This window comes from Tachysurus fulvidraco, chromosome 17 (assembly GCF_022655615.1).
Source record: "Tachysurus fulvidraco isolate hzauxx_2018 chromosome 17, HZAU_PFXX_2.0, whole genome shotgun sequence".
Classification (NCBI taxonomy): Eukaryota; Metazoa; Chordata; class Actinopteri; order Siluriformes; family Bagridae; genus Tachysurus; species Tachysurus fulvidraco.
In genome coordinates this window covers 12229755-12244391 of record NC_062534.1, presented here as the reverse complement: position 1 = coordinate 12244391, position 14637 = coordinate 12229755, and the positions used below count along the sequence as shown (strand labels likewise).

General features: G+C 36.7%; 1 protein-coding gene and 1 long non-coding RNA gene across 5 annotated transcripts; one reads left to right on the top strand and one right to left on the bottom strand.

Moving 5' to 3' along the window:
• Nucleotides 1–6382: 6382 nt before the first annotated feature.
• On the top strand, nucleotides 6383–7832 carry LOC113636056. 2 transcript variants are annotated; one of them, XR_007138293.1, is made up of 4 exons: nucleotides 6383–6660; nucleotides 6739–6823; nucleotides 6917–6995; nucleotides 7093–7832. It is a non-coding gene; the product is annotated as an uncharacterized LOC113636056 (long non-coding RNA). The 2 variants fall into 2 exon arrangements; XR_003438955.2 differs by having other exon boundaries at nucleotides 6387–6823.
• Nucleotides 7833–7861: 29 nt separating this feature from the next.
• si:ch73-335m24.2 (protein eva-1 homolog C) lies at nucleotides 7862–13339 on the bottom strand. Of its 3 annotated transcripts, none has more exons than XM_027135947.2 (8): nucleotides 13032–13339; nucleotides 11352–11554; nucleotides 11109–11232; nucleotides 10430–10582; nucleotides 10109–10252; nucleotides 9935–10006; nucleotides 8774–8854; nucleotides 7862–8559 (listed from the first exon to the last, which is right to left on the bottom strand). In XM_027135947.2, the coding sequence occupies exons 1-8, from the start codon at nucleotides 13285–13287 to the stop codon at nucleotides 8174–8176; spliced, it is 1419 nt and encodes a 472-aa protein (XP_026991748.2). In that variant the 5' UTR covers nucleotides 13288–13339; the 3' UTR covers nucleotides 7862–8173. The 3 variants fall into 3 exon arrangements, with proteins under 3 accessions (XP_026991748.2, XP_047658296.1, XP_047658297.1); XM_047802340.1 differs by having other exon boundaries at nucleotides 11403–11554; nucleotides 13032–13338; XM_047802341.1 differs by lacking the exon at nucleotides 8774–8854 and having other exon boundaries at nucleotides 7865–8559; nucleotides 13032–13301.
• Nucleotides 13340–14637: the final 1298 nt, after the last annotated feature.

Sequence of the window (14637 nt, the reverse complement as noted above, 5' to 3'; positions counted from 1 at the left end):
CTTGGTTAATGACCGCAGCTAATCCATGCTAGGTGCCCATTAGTTTTTGACAGTTCGGAAAACAAACAATGTTTGTAGATTCCGAAGCTCTTAATAAGGACATTAAAAATTGACCCATGCTTTTTTGCTTAAAGGTGAAAAGACCCGACTTTATGTATGTTTTGTAAGATTTCCTTATCTGGCAAACATAATTTATTAGATTGTCCTGAACTTAACACAAGCAGAACGCTCTTTTATTAAGTTATTCATTTAAGGACATATTTAATGACATTATGCCTAAAAATGGTTTGGATTTTTTTTTTTATTCATTCATTTTCTACCGCTTATCCGAACTTCTCGGGTCACGGGGAGCCTGTGCCTATCTCAGGCGTCATCGGGCATCAAGGCAGGATACACCCTGGACGGAGTGCCAACCCATCGCAGGGCTGCAAAGAAAATAATATGACGTGCTGTGGGGGGCCACGGTGGCTTAGTGGTTAGCACGTTCGCCTCACACCTCCAGGGAGTTTGCATGTTCTCCCCGTGCCTCGGGGGTTTCCCCCGGGTACTCCAGATTCCTCCCCCGGTCCAAAGACATGCATGGTAGGTTTATTGGCATCTCTTAAAAAAACTGTCCGTAGTGAATGAGAGTGTTTGTGAATGAGAGTGTGTGTGTGTGCCCTGCGATGGGTTGGCACTCCGTCCAGGGTGTATCCTGCCTCGATGCCCGATGACGCCTGAGATAGGCACAGGCTCCCCGTGACCCGAGGTAGTTCGTATAAGCGGTAGAAAATGAATGACTTGCTGTTTATATTTGTTTTGTTTTTATTGTATTTCTATGATATTTGTGTTTTTGTAATAGAATTTTTACCATGAAAATAGCTTTTGATTGCGGACATGGCATTAAATAAAATAATCAGAATCTAAATCTGTTTGTAGATTCCAAAGTGATAAACAGAGTCGTCGCAGGGACAGTAAACATTTTTTTTTATGTTTAACTCAGCTGACAGTCCTGGAAGGATGTCACCAGTTAGCTTGGCAGTGTAACACAAGTTCAGCCTCAAAGTCAAACTTTGTTTTGTTTTTCTTTTGGTTTATGTGACTTTATTATATACTTATTTAATCTGGCAAAAGTATTGCAGGAAAATAATAAATAAAAGACTGAACGGTCTTTGGCACCTCAACTATCTAACTTTCACATTATGTTCCTTTCAAATTTGTGATTTGCTTTCACCTGCAAATTGCTTTGTGTATCATATTTAATAAACCAATAGAATTTAAATGTTTAAATGAACATGTATAGTCACAACATTGTAGCAGTGTTGCATGCAGTAGGCTATAAGGTAAGTAGCGATTGTTCATTTGAAGATTACTCAAGTAGAAGAATGTAAGTAATAAACTTACACCTACTAACACTATGCATTATATTGTGAAAAAGATTATCTTAATATCAAAACCTTAAATTTTCTTTGGACTTAATGGTAAATACACGTGTGACCTTTGGAATAAACCAAAAAAAAAAAAAATAGAAATCGCATTCATGACGATTTATGGTGATTTTATTTCTTTGCCTACATTGACGCTAATGCATTAAGAGGAGGGGGTCCCCCGAACCAAGATGGCGGCTCAATTGCCGCATTCGTTCCAATTTACTGCCATATACAATGCGACCTCTAGTGTGTATATCTATGGCTGCAGAGTAATAAAATCTCCACATGAGACGCCATGTTTACGCAGATTGTTATATTTCAGTTCTACTCTATAGTGCACGAGTGCCGCTGTTATGTACACAATCGTCCTCATTTATAAAGCTGCACAAGAAAAGGTTTCTTTTTAGAAGTTTCGTAGAAGCATTTATACGAAATTTGCTATTTGAGAAATTTGTCAAATTCTGGAAAAAACCTTTGTATTCTAATTCTGCACTTATTTACGTGTGTATAAATAGAAGTGAATAGAAGAATAGAACAGAATGGAATGGAATATAAGACTAGAACTAATAACATCCTCTATTTATCAAATCACGAGGGACTGTTTCAAGTGTATATATGAATGACGTTGTCAAGTTCAAATATTTATTAGTTATAATAAGTTATAGACACAAATTTAACTTACATTTTGTGAAACCCAGTCATTTCATATTAATGGCATATTTAGTATTCATCAAAATAAAAAAAATTTAAAAAAGCAGAAATGAATCCAGAAATAAATTGTTTTTGTTGGTTCTGTTTCTTTTAACACTGTATTATAGTCAGCATTTTATTAGAGCCAAATGACTGAGCCTACTGATAAAGTCCAAATGACTGGTCCAGTATGTCTTATGCTACAAGGTGCTGTTTAGTCCCTAGTATAAGTTCAGTCACATGCTCTAGCAAGGCAAGGTATTTCTGTAAGAGAATCAAATACACTTAGCTTTGAATAAAAAACAAGTAAAACGAAACAAGATTATTTTCTTCAATCTATAACTTGATCCATAATCTCATCCATAACTTGGTCTTTTCAGGTAAGTAACATTTAAATCTGAGAATGTCAATATTCACATTTTCCAGTTTTCAGATGTCTTATGTAATCAGTGTTTAGAATTTATCAACATATAGACAAATATGCATGAAGAAAATCAACATTTCCAAAGATTTTGTTAATTTCAGAAGTTCAGTTTTGCTTGTGCAGACATTTACACACAACTTGAACAAAAGATTGATATATATGAGCCGCACCATATCTACTACAATGAATAATTTCAAAATATTTTCAGGAACAAGCCGTATTGAAAATATGCATTTTGAAAAAAAATATATATAGAACAGAATATAAAATTTATGACTTCAGTTTTACTCTTGTTCTGTAGAACCCAGTGTTTTTTTAAGCCTCATCTTCTCTGATTATCAATGGAAACACCATAACTTTTTAAGAATTTATTATGTTAAATTATACCACAATGAATTGTTAATATTATTGTTCAGAAATTTTATATTTGATATAGATGGAATATTTATATTGATGTATGTATTGTATTTATACACATTCTAATGTTATGTTTACTGGATCCCTTGCTCAGAGACTTATATGGTTGATTTTGTACAATATTCTAATAATAATAGGACTAATAATAAACGTGTCATTTAGGTTATGAATTCCACAGGAAAGAAAAAAAGACTGATATTTAAAGAGTTAACAGGAACTATCTTGTCTTGTGGATGTTGCGCAACATTAAACAGTATTATAAATAGTCACATTTCATTTATTACTTGATGCAAAATTGCTGTGGAATAAGAGAAACAAAACACTTTAGTGCACTAGTGAATGTAAAATTGTACATTTTGGATCAAACCAAATCCCATCACCCCGTCAGCACACGTTCTTGTGTTTTATTCTTCACTTACACCACAGCAGTGTTTAGTTCTCAAATCAGATGTCAGATGATGTTGATTTATTTTCTGTAACAACACACTTCTAACAATAGTGCTTACAGTAAGCTCAATATAATTTCATTATTCTTTGTTGTAACAGCTTTTTAATTACTTATAGTAACTGTGCTTCTTAAAATATTTGTCTTTGAAATATTTGGTTTGGATGGTGTGGATGAACCCGAAATGAGTTGCAGCTTAGAGGGAATGCTTTAATGTTTGTATTGTGTCATTGAGCTGGAGAAAAGATAAAGTCAGGAGTGAAAAGTGCCATGAATTAGAGAGAGCTGTGAGCAGAGCAGAGCTGTGTGCATATGTGAGCATGCAAAAAAAAAAAGCTGAAAATCAAAAGTACTGGTCAGTAAAAAAAAAAAAAATCTGTTCAGTTTTAAAAAGCCAACTCTGTATATTGGCATACAGAGTAAACTGTGATGTGCTGTGCATTTCATCAAACTCCAGCAGTTTGTTCTGTCTTTGCTTTTCTGTGGGTTTGGACCAGACAGGGTAACTTTCACTGTCTACATGTACAGTATAAGTGAGCTTTGGGCTGCCCTTCCTTTTAGTAGGTACTAACCACTGCACACAAGGAACAAGACCTGCAGCTGTGGAGAGGCTCTGACTCCGTCATCTAGACATCACAACACTCAGATTCTTACACTTTTCCTGCTTCTAACACATCGACACATCATATATAATTCTCTTCAAAAGTCTTTTTTTAATATGTTTGTAGTACTACTTTTGTTTTATTGTATGATTTCTGCACAATTGGACCATAAACAAATCATTTCACTTCTTCAGACAATACTTTTCCAAACCAAATGAAATGTTATAGAAAATATGAATAAACAAATAAATAAAGAAATAAAATTTGCAACAGGCCATGTTTTAGACTAAAATGTGTTTAATGATTTAAAGTAAAATGCGAGGGTTTAATGGCAAAGATACCAAGATACTCAGAAGAATCTACAAGCCAATGTCCATATAAAATGACACAACATGTATCTGAGACTACTGATGTACAATTTCATGTAAAAACAAATGCTTATTGATTTTGTTTAGTGATTTAATGCTCTTTATCCATGTTTTATTTCATGTAAAAATTGTTTAAAGGCATCTTTACCACATTTCTTAACACATGGCTAAGTATTTTGAAATCTTTTAGCTTCAGTGATTTTAATGTTATGGCTGATCGGTACATATCCCTGGAAATGTACTGTTTCTATCTAGGGCAGTAGTGGTTGTGCTGTTTGGTCTCTGGACTACTGATTAGAAGATTGTGAGTTTTATTTTGGTCCTCAATCCTTAACATAATTATGTCACATTGATTAAGTGATAATACCAATGCCAATCCACCAGGCCCTGACCCCCAACTAAATATATGTTCAATATTTTAGACAATCTGCATAGGTACAGTGGATATAGTCATCCCACTCTTGGTAAAATGGCAGGTCTTTGTTTAGGGGTGTGTGCACTTATGAAACCCCCTAAAATAATTCTTATTGTTTTTTTGTTTTGTTTTGTTTCACTTTAATACATAGGGTGCAATTTTACAATAAAGGTTCTGACATCATTTATTTTGGTTTCATGTTTTAACACAACAAATACCTGCCATTTTATCAGGATGTGTAGACATTTTCTATCCGCTGTACGATGCACTATGTACTCAGTGGTATGTAGGTTATGAAGCAGTCATGGAGAGATTGCAACACCCACTATGATAATAGACTTAACACAGCTGACTCATACTGCAGCTGGATGCTGTGTTTAGCCTTCCATCAACTTGGGCGGGCCTCCACTTGCCCAACATCTCCATTTCAACATTATGGCTTTTCATGTCTTCCTCTGAGATGCGAAGTACACAGACACATCACTACCTGTAGAGGACAGCGAGAGAACACAAACAGCAATAAGAGAATGAACATTACACTTATGCTAATGTGGCTAACCCAGAAGCAAAAATAATGCTGTCTGTACATAAACAGCTATATAACTTCCAAGTTAAGTATATTGCAGCGCTCTATTTCTGGAGTTTATTTCTGGAGTAAAGACATCATTTTTTTATTTAAACCATATGGCAGATTTTTTTTTTATTTAAACCATATGGCAGTGGAATAGCAGCAGCAGTGGGATAATACACTCCATCTAAAATAACAACCAAGCAATATACAATCAGGAAACATTCAGGACCTGTTCCAAATCAGAGATATTACAGCCCTGTGAATACTGATTCCATGGTTTCTCTGGATCCAAAGCTCATCCTGGTTTGATCTCTGCAGTCTAGCAGGTTGCACAGGTAATCGGTCCTCTTGATCTTCAGTAATTATTGCATATAATTCCGTCCTGATTTTGGTTGTCTTGTACAGTACATGCAACAAACAGAATACTATCTAGTGCTTTAACCAACTCTCACGAAGCCTCATGCAATAATTTAAATATTTATTTTTTGCTAGAATACATACTGTAATGCTGTATGTTTGTTCCTCCTCTAATTAAAGTGGGATGAAGCTACTCTTGCTCCATTGCTTAGGCATATGTTACAAGAAACTAATATGTTTGTTCCACAAGATTAAATGTGACTATAAACAGTTAATAAATTGAGTCTTCAGTCAATGAGTCCTCAGGAATATAGAAAGATAGAAGTGCTTTTTTTAGTGTTTGGGAAACATGATCTTCAGTGGCGAAACCCAAGACCTTAAGGTCATCAGTCTAATGCTTTCCCTTTTTATCCAGGTGTAATCTGCATTAAGCTCCATAATTATCCTCTTCAGCATAACTCCATTATAAATTTTTTTCACTGTGTTGTAATGCCTTACATTACAGCACAATTCTGCCAGTGGCTCCAGCTCTAAATTCAAATCACAGATAGATTTTTTTTGCTCTTCATCATTTCATTAGTAACCTAATTGAAACGTTTTTAGTTTAGTAATGAAAACATATTTCTCTGTAATATAACAAGCTGCTTTATGTCTTAACATAAGTGTGACCGGATTGAGACTACTTTCGCTTTAAGAGGGTGGGTAGGATAATTACACAGGTGTTTAAAGTCTCGCGACACTGAGAATCTATCGTTTGATCCCGTTCCCTCTGGTATGTGTGTGCGTTGGAAGGACTGCTGCGACTAGTCTGTTATACGATCTTGTTAAAAATTATCGTTCTATTTCGTTTCCTCTGGTATGCCTGTGCCCTAAAGGTCGCTGTGGATACTCTGCCTCTTCAATTTGGTGGAGTTAGCGACTTTAGTGATTGCTGGGCATTCTTAAGGGGTGTCCTGTATCAGGTAAAGATGCTGCAGTGGTGTTTTAAGAGTTGAACGTATAATTACGAGATATCGTGTAAATTAAGTGTGTTGCTACAGTTCCTAAAAGTAGACGCACCGCTTTCCAGAACAGGATGTGTAGCAAATAACCAATTGCTCGATAACACCTGATATCACTAGCCAGGTAATAATGCTGCTGTTATTCTTATTGAAGTGTGGGGTATTTATTGTGTAATATGGAGAGATGGTAATGTTGAAATGTAACTGTTTATTGTAGCTTCGTTCATATTGGACAAAGGGGTAAAAGCTTCTCTTCAAATGAGGTAGCCAGGTTAATCTGGCTGTTTTAAAAGGAGGTATGTAATTTGGATTTGTGAAATGCCCATGTCTTATACTGTGTATATTTGATGCTCTATTTTATTTGAAATGTATTAAATGTGTTTTTATTTATAGGAGTACTTTTGGCTGTTGATTGGGCAACCACTGTTTCTTTCCTTTTGTATTTTTCCATTTATTTTCTTTTTAAGTTTGATCTCCCTCTACTTGGGTTTGCGCTGTGGGTTTGTGTAGGAATTGAGTTCTTGTGTATTGGGTGTTTGCTTATTTGTTTATTCTTTGGATTTGAGGTGCGATCGGAATATTTTTCATACAGGTTTATTTTTGATGTGATTTTTGTGTTTAATTCTTTTTTTAATAAATGCCAGAACCCATTCCTTTATGCCCAGTGGGTGTTTAAATCTGAACCAGTAGGGGGGGAATCTGTTGACAGTCTTTTTATATGTGAAGCTCGTATTTTATCATTGCTGTTAAATAAATTGTAAACTCCTTTGTACTCTGGCTTCTAATTCATTCACTTGAATTGCTTGAGCGGGTTGTCTTATTTCTCCCACTAAGTTGCTAAAGTGGGGGTGGCGTAGTCACTCTTAGGATATAAATTCCTAATTTGGATAATTCAACTATGGTTCACATGCCTTTGGTCACATAAGGATCAGGATCTCATCTCATATCAGTATTTCACAATACTTTTTCTCCTTCCTGACTGATTTACTAATACAGTGTTGCTGCGTACATAAATGAAGAAGCCTCCCTCTGCTGGTCAGATTGTGTTGTCAGAAATTAAAAACAAAAAACGTATAAATTCAAAAAGAAACCATCTAAATGTTTTTGAAAAATAAAAATATTTACTACTTGAAGTGTTTTTCTTTTTTCCCATTTAATGTCACATTAAAATTACAAAAAATTCTCACAAATAAATAAACATTAGTATCCCAATAGAAAAGATCCAGTAGAAAGTTATAGACACAAAAGTAACAGAAATATTGTATATACTTGATCATGCTAGACTTGACAAAGTAGTGAAATAAATGCAGGGGAATATAATTTTATTGCGTTAATTAATATAAGTGAGTGTTAAAGCGATTGAATTCACTAGAAATCAACAAGAAATCAACACACATGAATAAACATCTCACTGTGTTTGTTCAAATCTTTAGCACAATAAGCAAGGCCATAACTGGTGTGTGCATATCTGAAGTCAGGCAGATGAAAGCTTGGTCTTATGGATGGCATAAGGGTTGAAATTGCAGTGTGGCCAGATGTCCCCATTTGTAACCTCTGCTTTGTCCCTGTCCTCATCTCTTTTCTCCTCCACGACCACTGTCATGATCATGTCTGGGTTGAACATGTTAGCTCCACGGTAAGGGTGCGTAATGGGAGGAAAGGAAGAATCTAAGGAGATATTGTCATCATTGATCAGCCCATGGCGTGATCTGCGTGCAGTCTTAATCTCATCCTCTAGATCCAATACCAGGCCCTTCACATCCCGCACCAGGGTAGATTTCACACCAAACAGACACAGCAGGAAGACCAAACCAGCACATATGCCTGAGACAAAGTACAGAGCCACTGTCTCTGGAAGACCTTATAGAATGGACAAAAAGAGATCAACACTTTTGGTCTGTGTAAACATAAAGTATTTATATATTTATATGTTGACATGATTAGTATAGGGAAAGGCCATTGCTGACTGCTGGTGTCAGTAAGGAGGAAAACAATCCTGTTAAAAAGTATTTTTTATTAAAATGAAGTGTTTTTATACAGTATGCATGCATAGGGTCCAGATTAGCTAACCTACCCTGGATCTGGAAAAAGATTTCCATAGTGTTGGTGAAAATGTTTTGTGGTCTGTACACACCAGGGCCAGTGTACCAGCCACCTGCAGAGGGGGAAAGCAGCCTCAGCAGTCAGCATGACCAAGAAGTATATTACACTGTACAGCCAATATAATGTCATTAACACATCTATCAGAAAAACCTTTATATTTAATAGCAGATTGTGTTTTAATGGGATTTCAACTGCTGTCAAACATGCATTCATCTTCAATAAGCACTCATGAGGCTAATGATTATGATGATAATTATAATGTTAAAGATAATGAAGATGATGATTATATAATGATGATTAGATGATGATGTTGATGATGATGATGACATTTATGATGTATTTCAGTGAATATATATTAGGGTAATGTAGGGTAGTTAATTGTAAATGTAATATCAGTGGGACACACGACTGATCAATCATGTAATTAGCCAAATATGGTTGTGAACTGGAGACCAGCAGTGATGCCATGCTATACCAGTAGTATTAAAGCTTTATTGGGGAATTCCCAGTTTTACAGTTCATATCTAGCCCAGACAATACATACAATGCCTTTGTGACTCTTGCTGTGGTGTTTTATGACATGCACAAATTAATGCAAAATATATATATATATATAATGCCACAATATATGGGGTATCAGGCAATTTCTCTTGTGTGCAGTTTCACCAATTCAAGTAGCTTCCCACAAAAGGCCATTTAATTCATTCATTCATTAATTAAAAACCTACCTAAAATCCTGGTGAGACTGTTTATCTGTATATGCATAGGGTTGTGTGTATTATTTTCATAATTCACTATTCAATGCTAAAATAGATTTTATATATTTAAAGACATGTGTGAGTAATGTTGTGTATGCACTGTATTGTAAAATATAGCATTTATAATAAACCAAAACAACAAAAAATCCCTTTCCCATAGCTCCCATGCATAATCACAGTTTCAACCATACATTATGTGGCAATTCCTATACTGTATATCTTTGCTCTTAAATGTGGTGTAGGTTTAAGATAATAAAAAACAATAAATATATATTATTTAATGAATCCTTTGAAACTTTTTCATTTGACTATTGAACGTTACTTGTATTAGAATTCTGCATTAAATCATTCAATATTCATCTTCTTCATCTTACCATGTGTATAATCTGAGATTCGGAAAGGATCTGCTTCTCCACGTCCCATATCTTCCAGCAAATACCTAGGAACTGAATTCACAACAACAAGGCCATTGGATGTAAGACAATTTCTCAAAGCTGTGTGAATGTGCTCATTTTTCATTGCTTGCTGTGTTATGTTTTTTAACGCACCACATGTGAAAGACACACGCAGATGTTTGCTGGTTCCAGGGAAGCAGGGGTCACCAAAACTCTGCACACTGGCCAGCACAGTGCAGTTTGTCCTGCCATGACATTTCCGTGATACCCTTCGCAAAGCTGATGGAGACAAGCACTCTGAAATGAAAATACATGCACAAAGTATACATAAGAGAACTGATTGGATTTGGATTGTTTACACATTTAGCCTTAGAGATCTTAAAGTGATGGAAATATTCAGTCTAGCCCCGGCTCGGCTGCTATATAAAATTTGTTCATTAGATGTCATAACTGAGTTATTGTTTGTCCCCAGACCTATGTCAGGCTTAAGGTACGAGTCTTCAGAGCATATTGGGGTGTCATGCTTCAGGTGGCCAAACGTAGCGGAGTAGATGGCCAGTACAGTGTCGTTCTTACAGGCGAGCCTCAGCTTCTCATTCTCACACACTGTCCGCAAGCGGTGATGTGCTTTGAAAAGGAAAAACAAGGATTTGACTCATTATATCATACAAATATACATCCAGTATTAAAAGGATTATTTATTTCTTTTTTTCTCTCTTCTGTTTTCTTTACTCTTGTAAAGCTGCCTTTAAACAATGGAAATTGTTAAAAGTGCTATACAAATAAATTCAATTGAATTGAATTGATTTTTTTATTGTGGTGGCATAAAATGATTGATTTTACTACAGAAAAGATTCTTTTGCTTTCTTTCTTGAGAAAAACAACATGAACTGGTAAAATTACAAGCACATTCTCTTTTAAACCACTACCAGGGAAAACATAGGTCATTACTCTCTATTGTAGATTATCTACAGAAAAGCTGCAGTTTTTTTTTTTTTTTTGAAAAATTCAAGCTTTTCCAAACTTTTGGGTGTGTTTGATTGCAAAGTCCTTGAGGGAAAATTTTCTTTGCAGATGTGTGTGTGTGTGTGTGTGTGGGGGGTGTGTGTGTGTGTGTGTGTGTGTGTGTGTGTGTTTGTGTGTGTGCTCTAACCGGGCCGACACTTGTAGGAAACCAGGAGATACTTGCTGGTTTCAGGGCAGGGATCTTGTCCAAACACTGGACTCACCACAGGAATCTGACATGCCCTTCGATCCTGGCACTCAGACACCACTTTCTACTCACATACAAAAAAGAAGCTGAGGCCTATATTCAAAGAAAGCAGTATTATGTTACCTCACAACAGAGAAACTTTTTGTACAAATTGTTATTCAACATTCTTCCTGTATTAAACACCTGCATGGCGATGGTGGACATGCATTCTGTGCTTTCCTCTGTGACATTTACGTTTGTGTTGGGGCATAAATGCTGACTTGGAATTCGCCGTCCATAGAATGCAGACAAAACAGCCACTGAGGTTTTCGACGGACACCTGATGGTCAGCGTCTCTCCCTCACATGCGTGGGCCGTGTGGTTCTTCAACACAGTGTGGAGGAAATCTATAGTCAAAGAAATAATTAATGCTGAACTGGGATTTAGGTGTTGACTGTGTTAGCAAACAACTTGAGCACCGAAACCAAATTAAACACTGGCGTTTAAGGTGTGTACTACAATTGCTGCATATTTAGTCCGTTGTATGGCCGTGTGATGCCAATATAACACTTCACTTGTGAAACTGCCTTGCTTTCTTATCTTATCATTGTAGGTGTGGTACATAATTGGTGTATAATATTAAATTGTTCCCAGAACTGCTTTTATCAGTTTTTCAGTTCATTGTGGGACATCAGAATAAAGAACAGTCTGGTCTTTTTTCTTTTTAAAAATAATTTTGAAGTTGACTTGTATGCAGAGCAACCTAAAAATGTGTTCAGTAAATAGAAATGTAATAAACAACATCTCATGCAATAGAAACTATTATTCTTCATCATCTTCCCTAACTGTATTATCCTGGACAGGATCTAAAGCAAATTCAAGGAACTCTGAGACAGAGGCAGAAAAACAGCTTGGGTGGTATACCAGGCCATTACAGTACACCATGCACACACACCCCACCTAGGGGCAATATAGGATAACCAGTGCACCTACCTGAATGATTTTAGGATGTAGAAGGAAATGTGCAAAACTACACAGTGCAATGCTACACCGACAATGAAGCTAGCTCAGGATTGAACCATGGAACCCTGGGGCTTTTGTACCACCAACAGTAATAGTTTAATATAGAAGATATTACATTTCAGCAACCTTCATCTATCTATCCATCTATTTTCTGTATCACTTTTTTCTACACATGATCTCAGGGAACCTGGAGCCTAATCCAGGGGACTCTGGGCACAGTGCAGGGGCCACCATGCACAGAGTGACAAACTATTATAGAGCACTGTTACACACACACACTCCCTTTTACATACTTCAGACATTTGAGAGATGCCAATCACCCTACAGCACATGTCTTTGGACTGAGGGAGGTAATAGAGTACTCTGAGGACACCCCAAAACACAGAGGGAACATGTGAACACACACACATGTTGCGGGTAGATGCGGGAATCAAACTCTGGAGGTGCGAGATAAAGATGTTCAATTCAGTTCAGTTCAGTTTATTTCTGGAATCTTTTTAACATTGATTATAGCAAATGTGTCCCTACTGATCGGAAGGTTGTGGGTTTGAATCCCCGAGCCACCAAGCTGCCACTACTTGGCCACTGAGCAACGCCTTTGTCCCTTAATTGTTCAGCTGTATAAATCAGATAAATGTAAGTTGCCCTGAATAACTCATCTTCAGTGGTATGTGTTGCAAAAAATGATAGTGACCCTGACAGTCACTACTCTAAAGCTGACACAGCACAGCTGCACAGCTACTTGGCACAGGATGTATGAAAGATAAATCATTTAACAAACACTCTTCTTCAGGAAGTGCCTGAGAGGCTGCAGTATTGTGTTCATTTGTCTATCACAGTATCTTAGAAAGAAAATCTTACCCAAGAAATCTGGAGCGGACCAGGCATGGTTTGAGTTGATAGCCAGCAAGAAGCCGAGGAAATACCAGGACAAGCTAGAGCTGCATGAACGCGACATAATGCAGGAGTCACATAATGGTCTAGATTTAACTCTACGAGGTTGCTTATTTGTTTGTCGCTCTCTGTATTCTGACCAGGACAAAGCATTCAATGATGCCTTTGTACCAAGAGAAAAACAGACCTCTTTCACAGGCACTGATGGCTGTGGCTGGCACATTTTGGAGTGTGTGTCATTTTACTGACATTGAGCAGGTCAACAGTCTGAAGATTATATTGTTATTGGGTCAAAGAGATATTTTTATCTTTTTTTATTCAGCAATTTTCATTTGCAATGCAGGTAGGCAAGAGTGGAGTATCAGGTCTTGTGAAATCCTAAGTTTTATCAGTGATACATGGGAGTTGTATGATCCACTAATATATTTCAGAGTGTGTACTGCTTTATCAGCAGAGTCCATAATGGTGCACTTTCTCCCGCAGCATGAAGAAGAGCAGGCTGATGAAAAAGCCATACTCCCGCTCTGACCTCTGCTATGACTAATGCTGAGTATGCTGACTGCAGGGAGCCACGGACACATTCCTTAAAACCTGCCATTAGGACCTCCATGGAAACACTGTTACATTTCACGAAAGTAATTTGCTTTGATTATTAATTTCCATGGGAGTGTGAAGCATGGATTTAAAATCAACACAGGGCTAATGCTCACATATTATTTTAAGTGTGGGGGCAGGGGATAACACTGAGCGAAGAGTAATTTCTGCCATATCCTGCTTCCTGTGTTGGTCTGAGTGTGGCCTTGTTTCATTTCCAGGATTTGTTGGTAATTTCCATTTTAAGGGCTTGTTTTGTAATCTTACATTACATCTTGGAAGTTCCCCTCCAGCCTATGAATACAAAAACATTAACTTTATCATATTCTATTTGCCATTGCGTATATTTATATTTTGTTTCTGTTTCGTGAAGGGTATTTCGTTGTCCACTGGGACGGTTTTTCAAACCGTTGTGAAATCCCCACAGTGATGCAACAAATCCCCTTCTTCAAAGCAGAAATGAAACTCCTTACTATCCAATTTTAGTTTACAAAACTTTGACGCTTGTCTGACTTTTGCTCATGGAGCTTAGCAAGAAATGAAACCCAAATTGTAAAGTATGTAAATAACATATCTCCAGTAAATTTCATGCATTTGAGGTCAAAAGGTAAAAGTACAGTCTACATGGTATCCATGGTAACAGGTTACAAACATTTGATTCTCAGTTGTAGTTTCTAAGTAAGCACTGAATCATGAACCCGAGACCTCATCAATGACTCAGTCGTTCCCTCTTTATATCTAAATTATCTTTCTTTCCTTCTTCTTCCAGTGAGCAACAGTTTCTTAACATTGATCACACACTCACATGCACAGCTCCCACTCCCATCACCATCACCCTCTGCATGACTCATGGCTGAGATCAGAGCCCATTTGAAAGAAGTTTCTGGGAGGCTTAGAACACTAAAACAACAACAGCAAAAATCTAGCTTAAATTCTAATCAAACCTCTTTACACCAGCTAGTTTTGTTGTGAATTTCAT

What these genes read in the sequence shown, in the direction of transcription:
- si:ch73-335m24.2 (XM_027135947.2), bottom strand. Translation starts at nt 13,287, where the DNA reads ATGTGCCAGCCACAGCCATCAGTGCCTGTGAAAGAGGTCTGTTTTTCT. An exon ending in TTCCTACAAGTGTCGGCCCG is followed by an intron (nt 10,583 to 11,108) that starts GTTAGAGCACAC and finishes TCCTTTTCAAAG; the next exon opens with CACATCACCGCTTGCGGACA. An exon ending in AATCTCAGATTATACACATG is followed by an intron (nt 8,855 to 9,934) that starts GTAAGATGAAGA and finishes CCCCCTCTGCAG; the next exon opens with GTGGCTGGTACACTGGCCCT.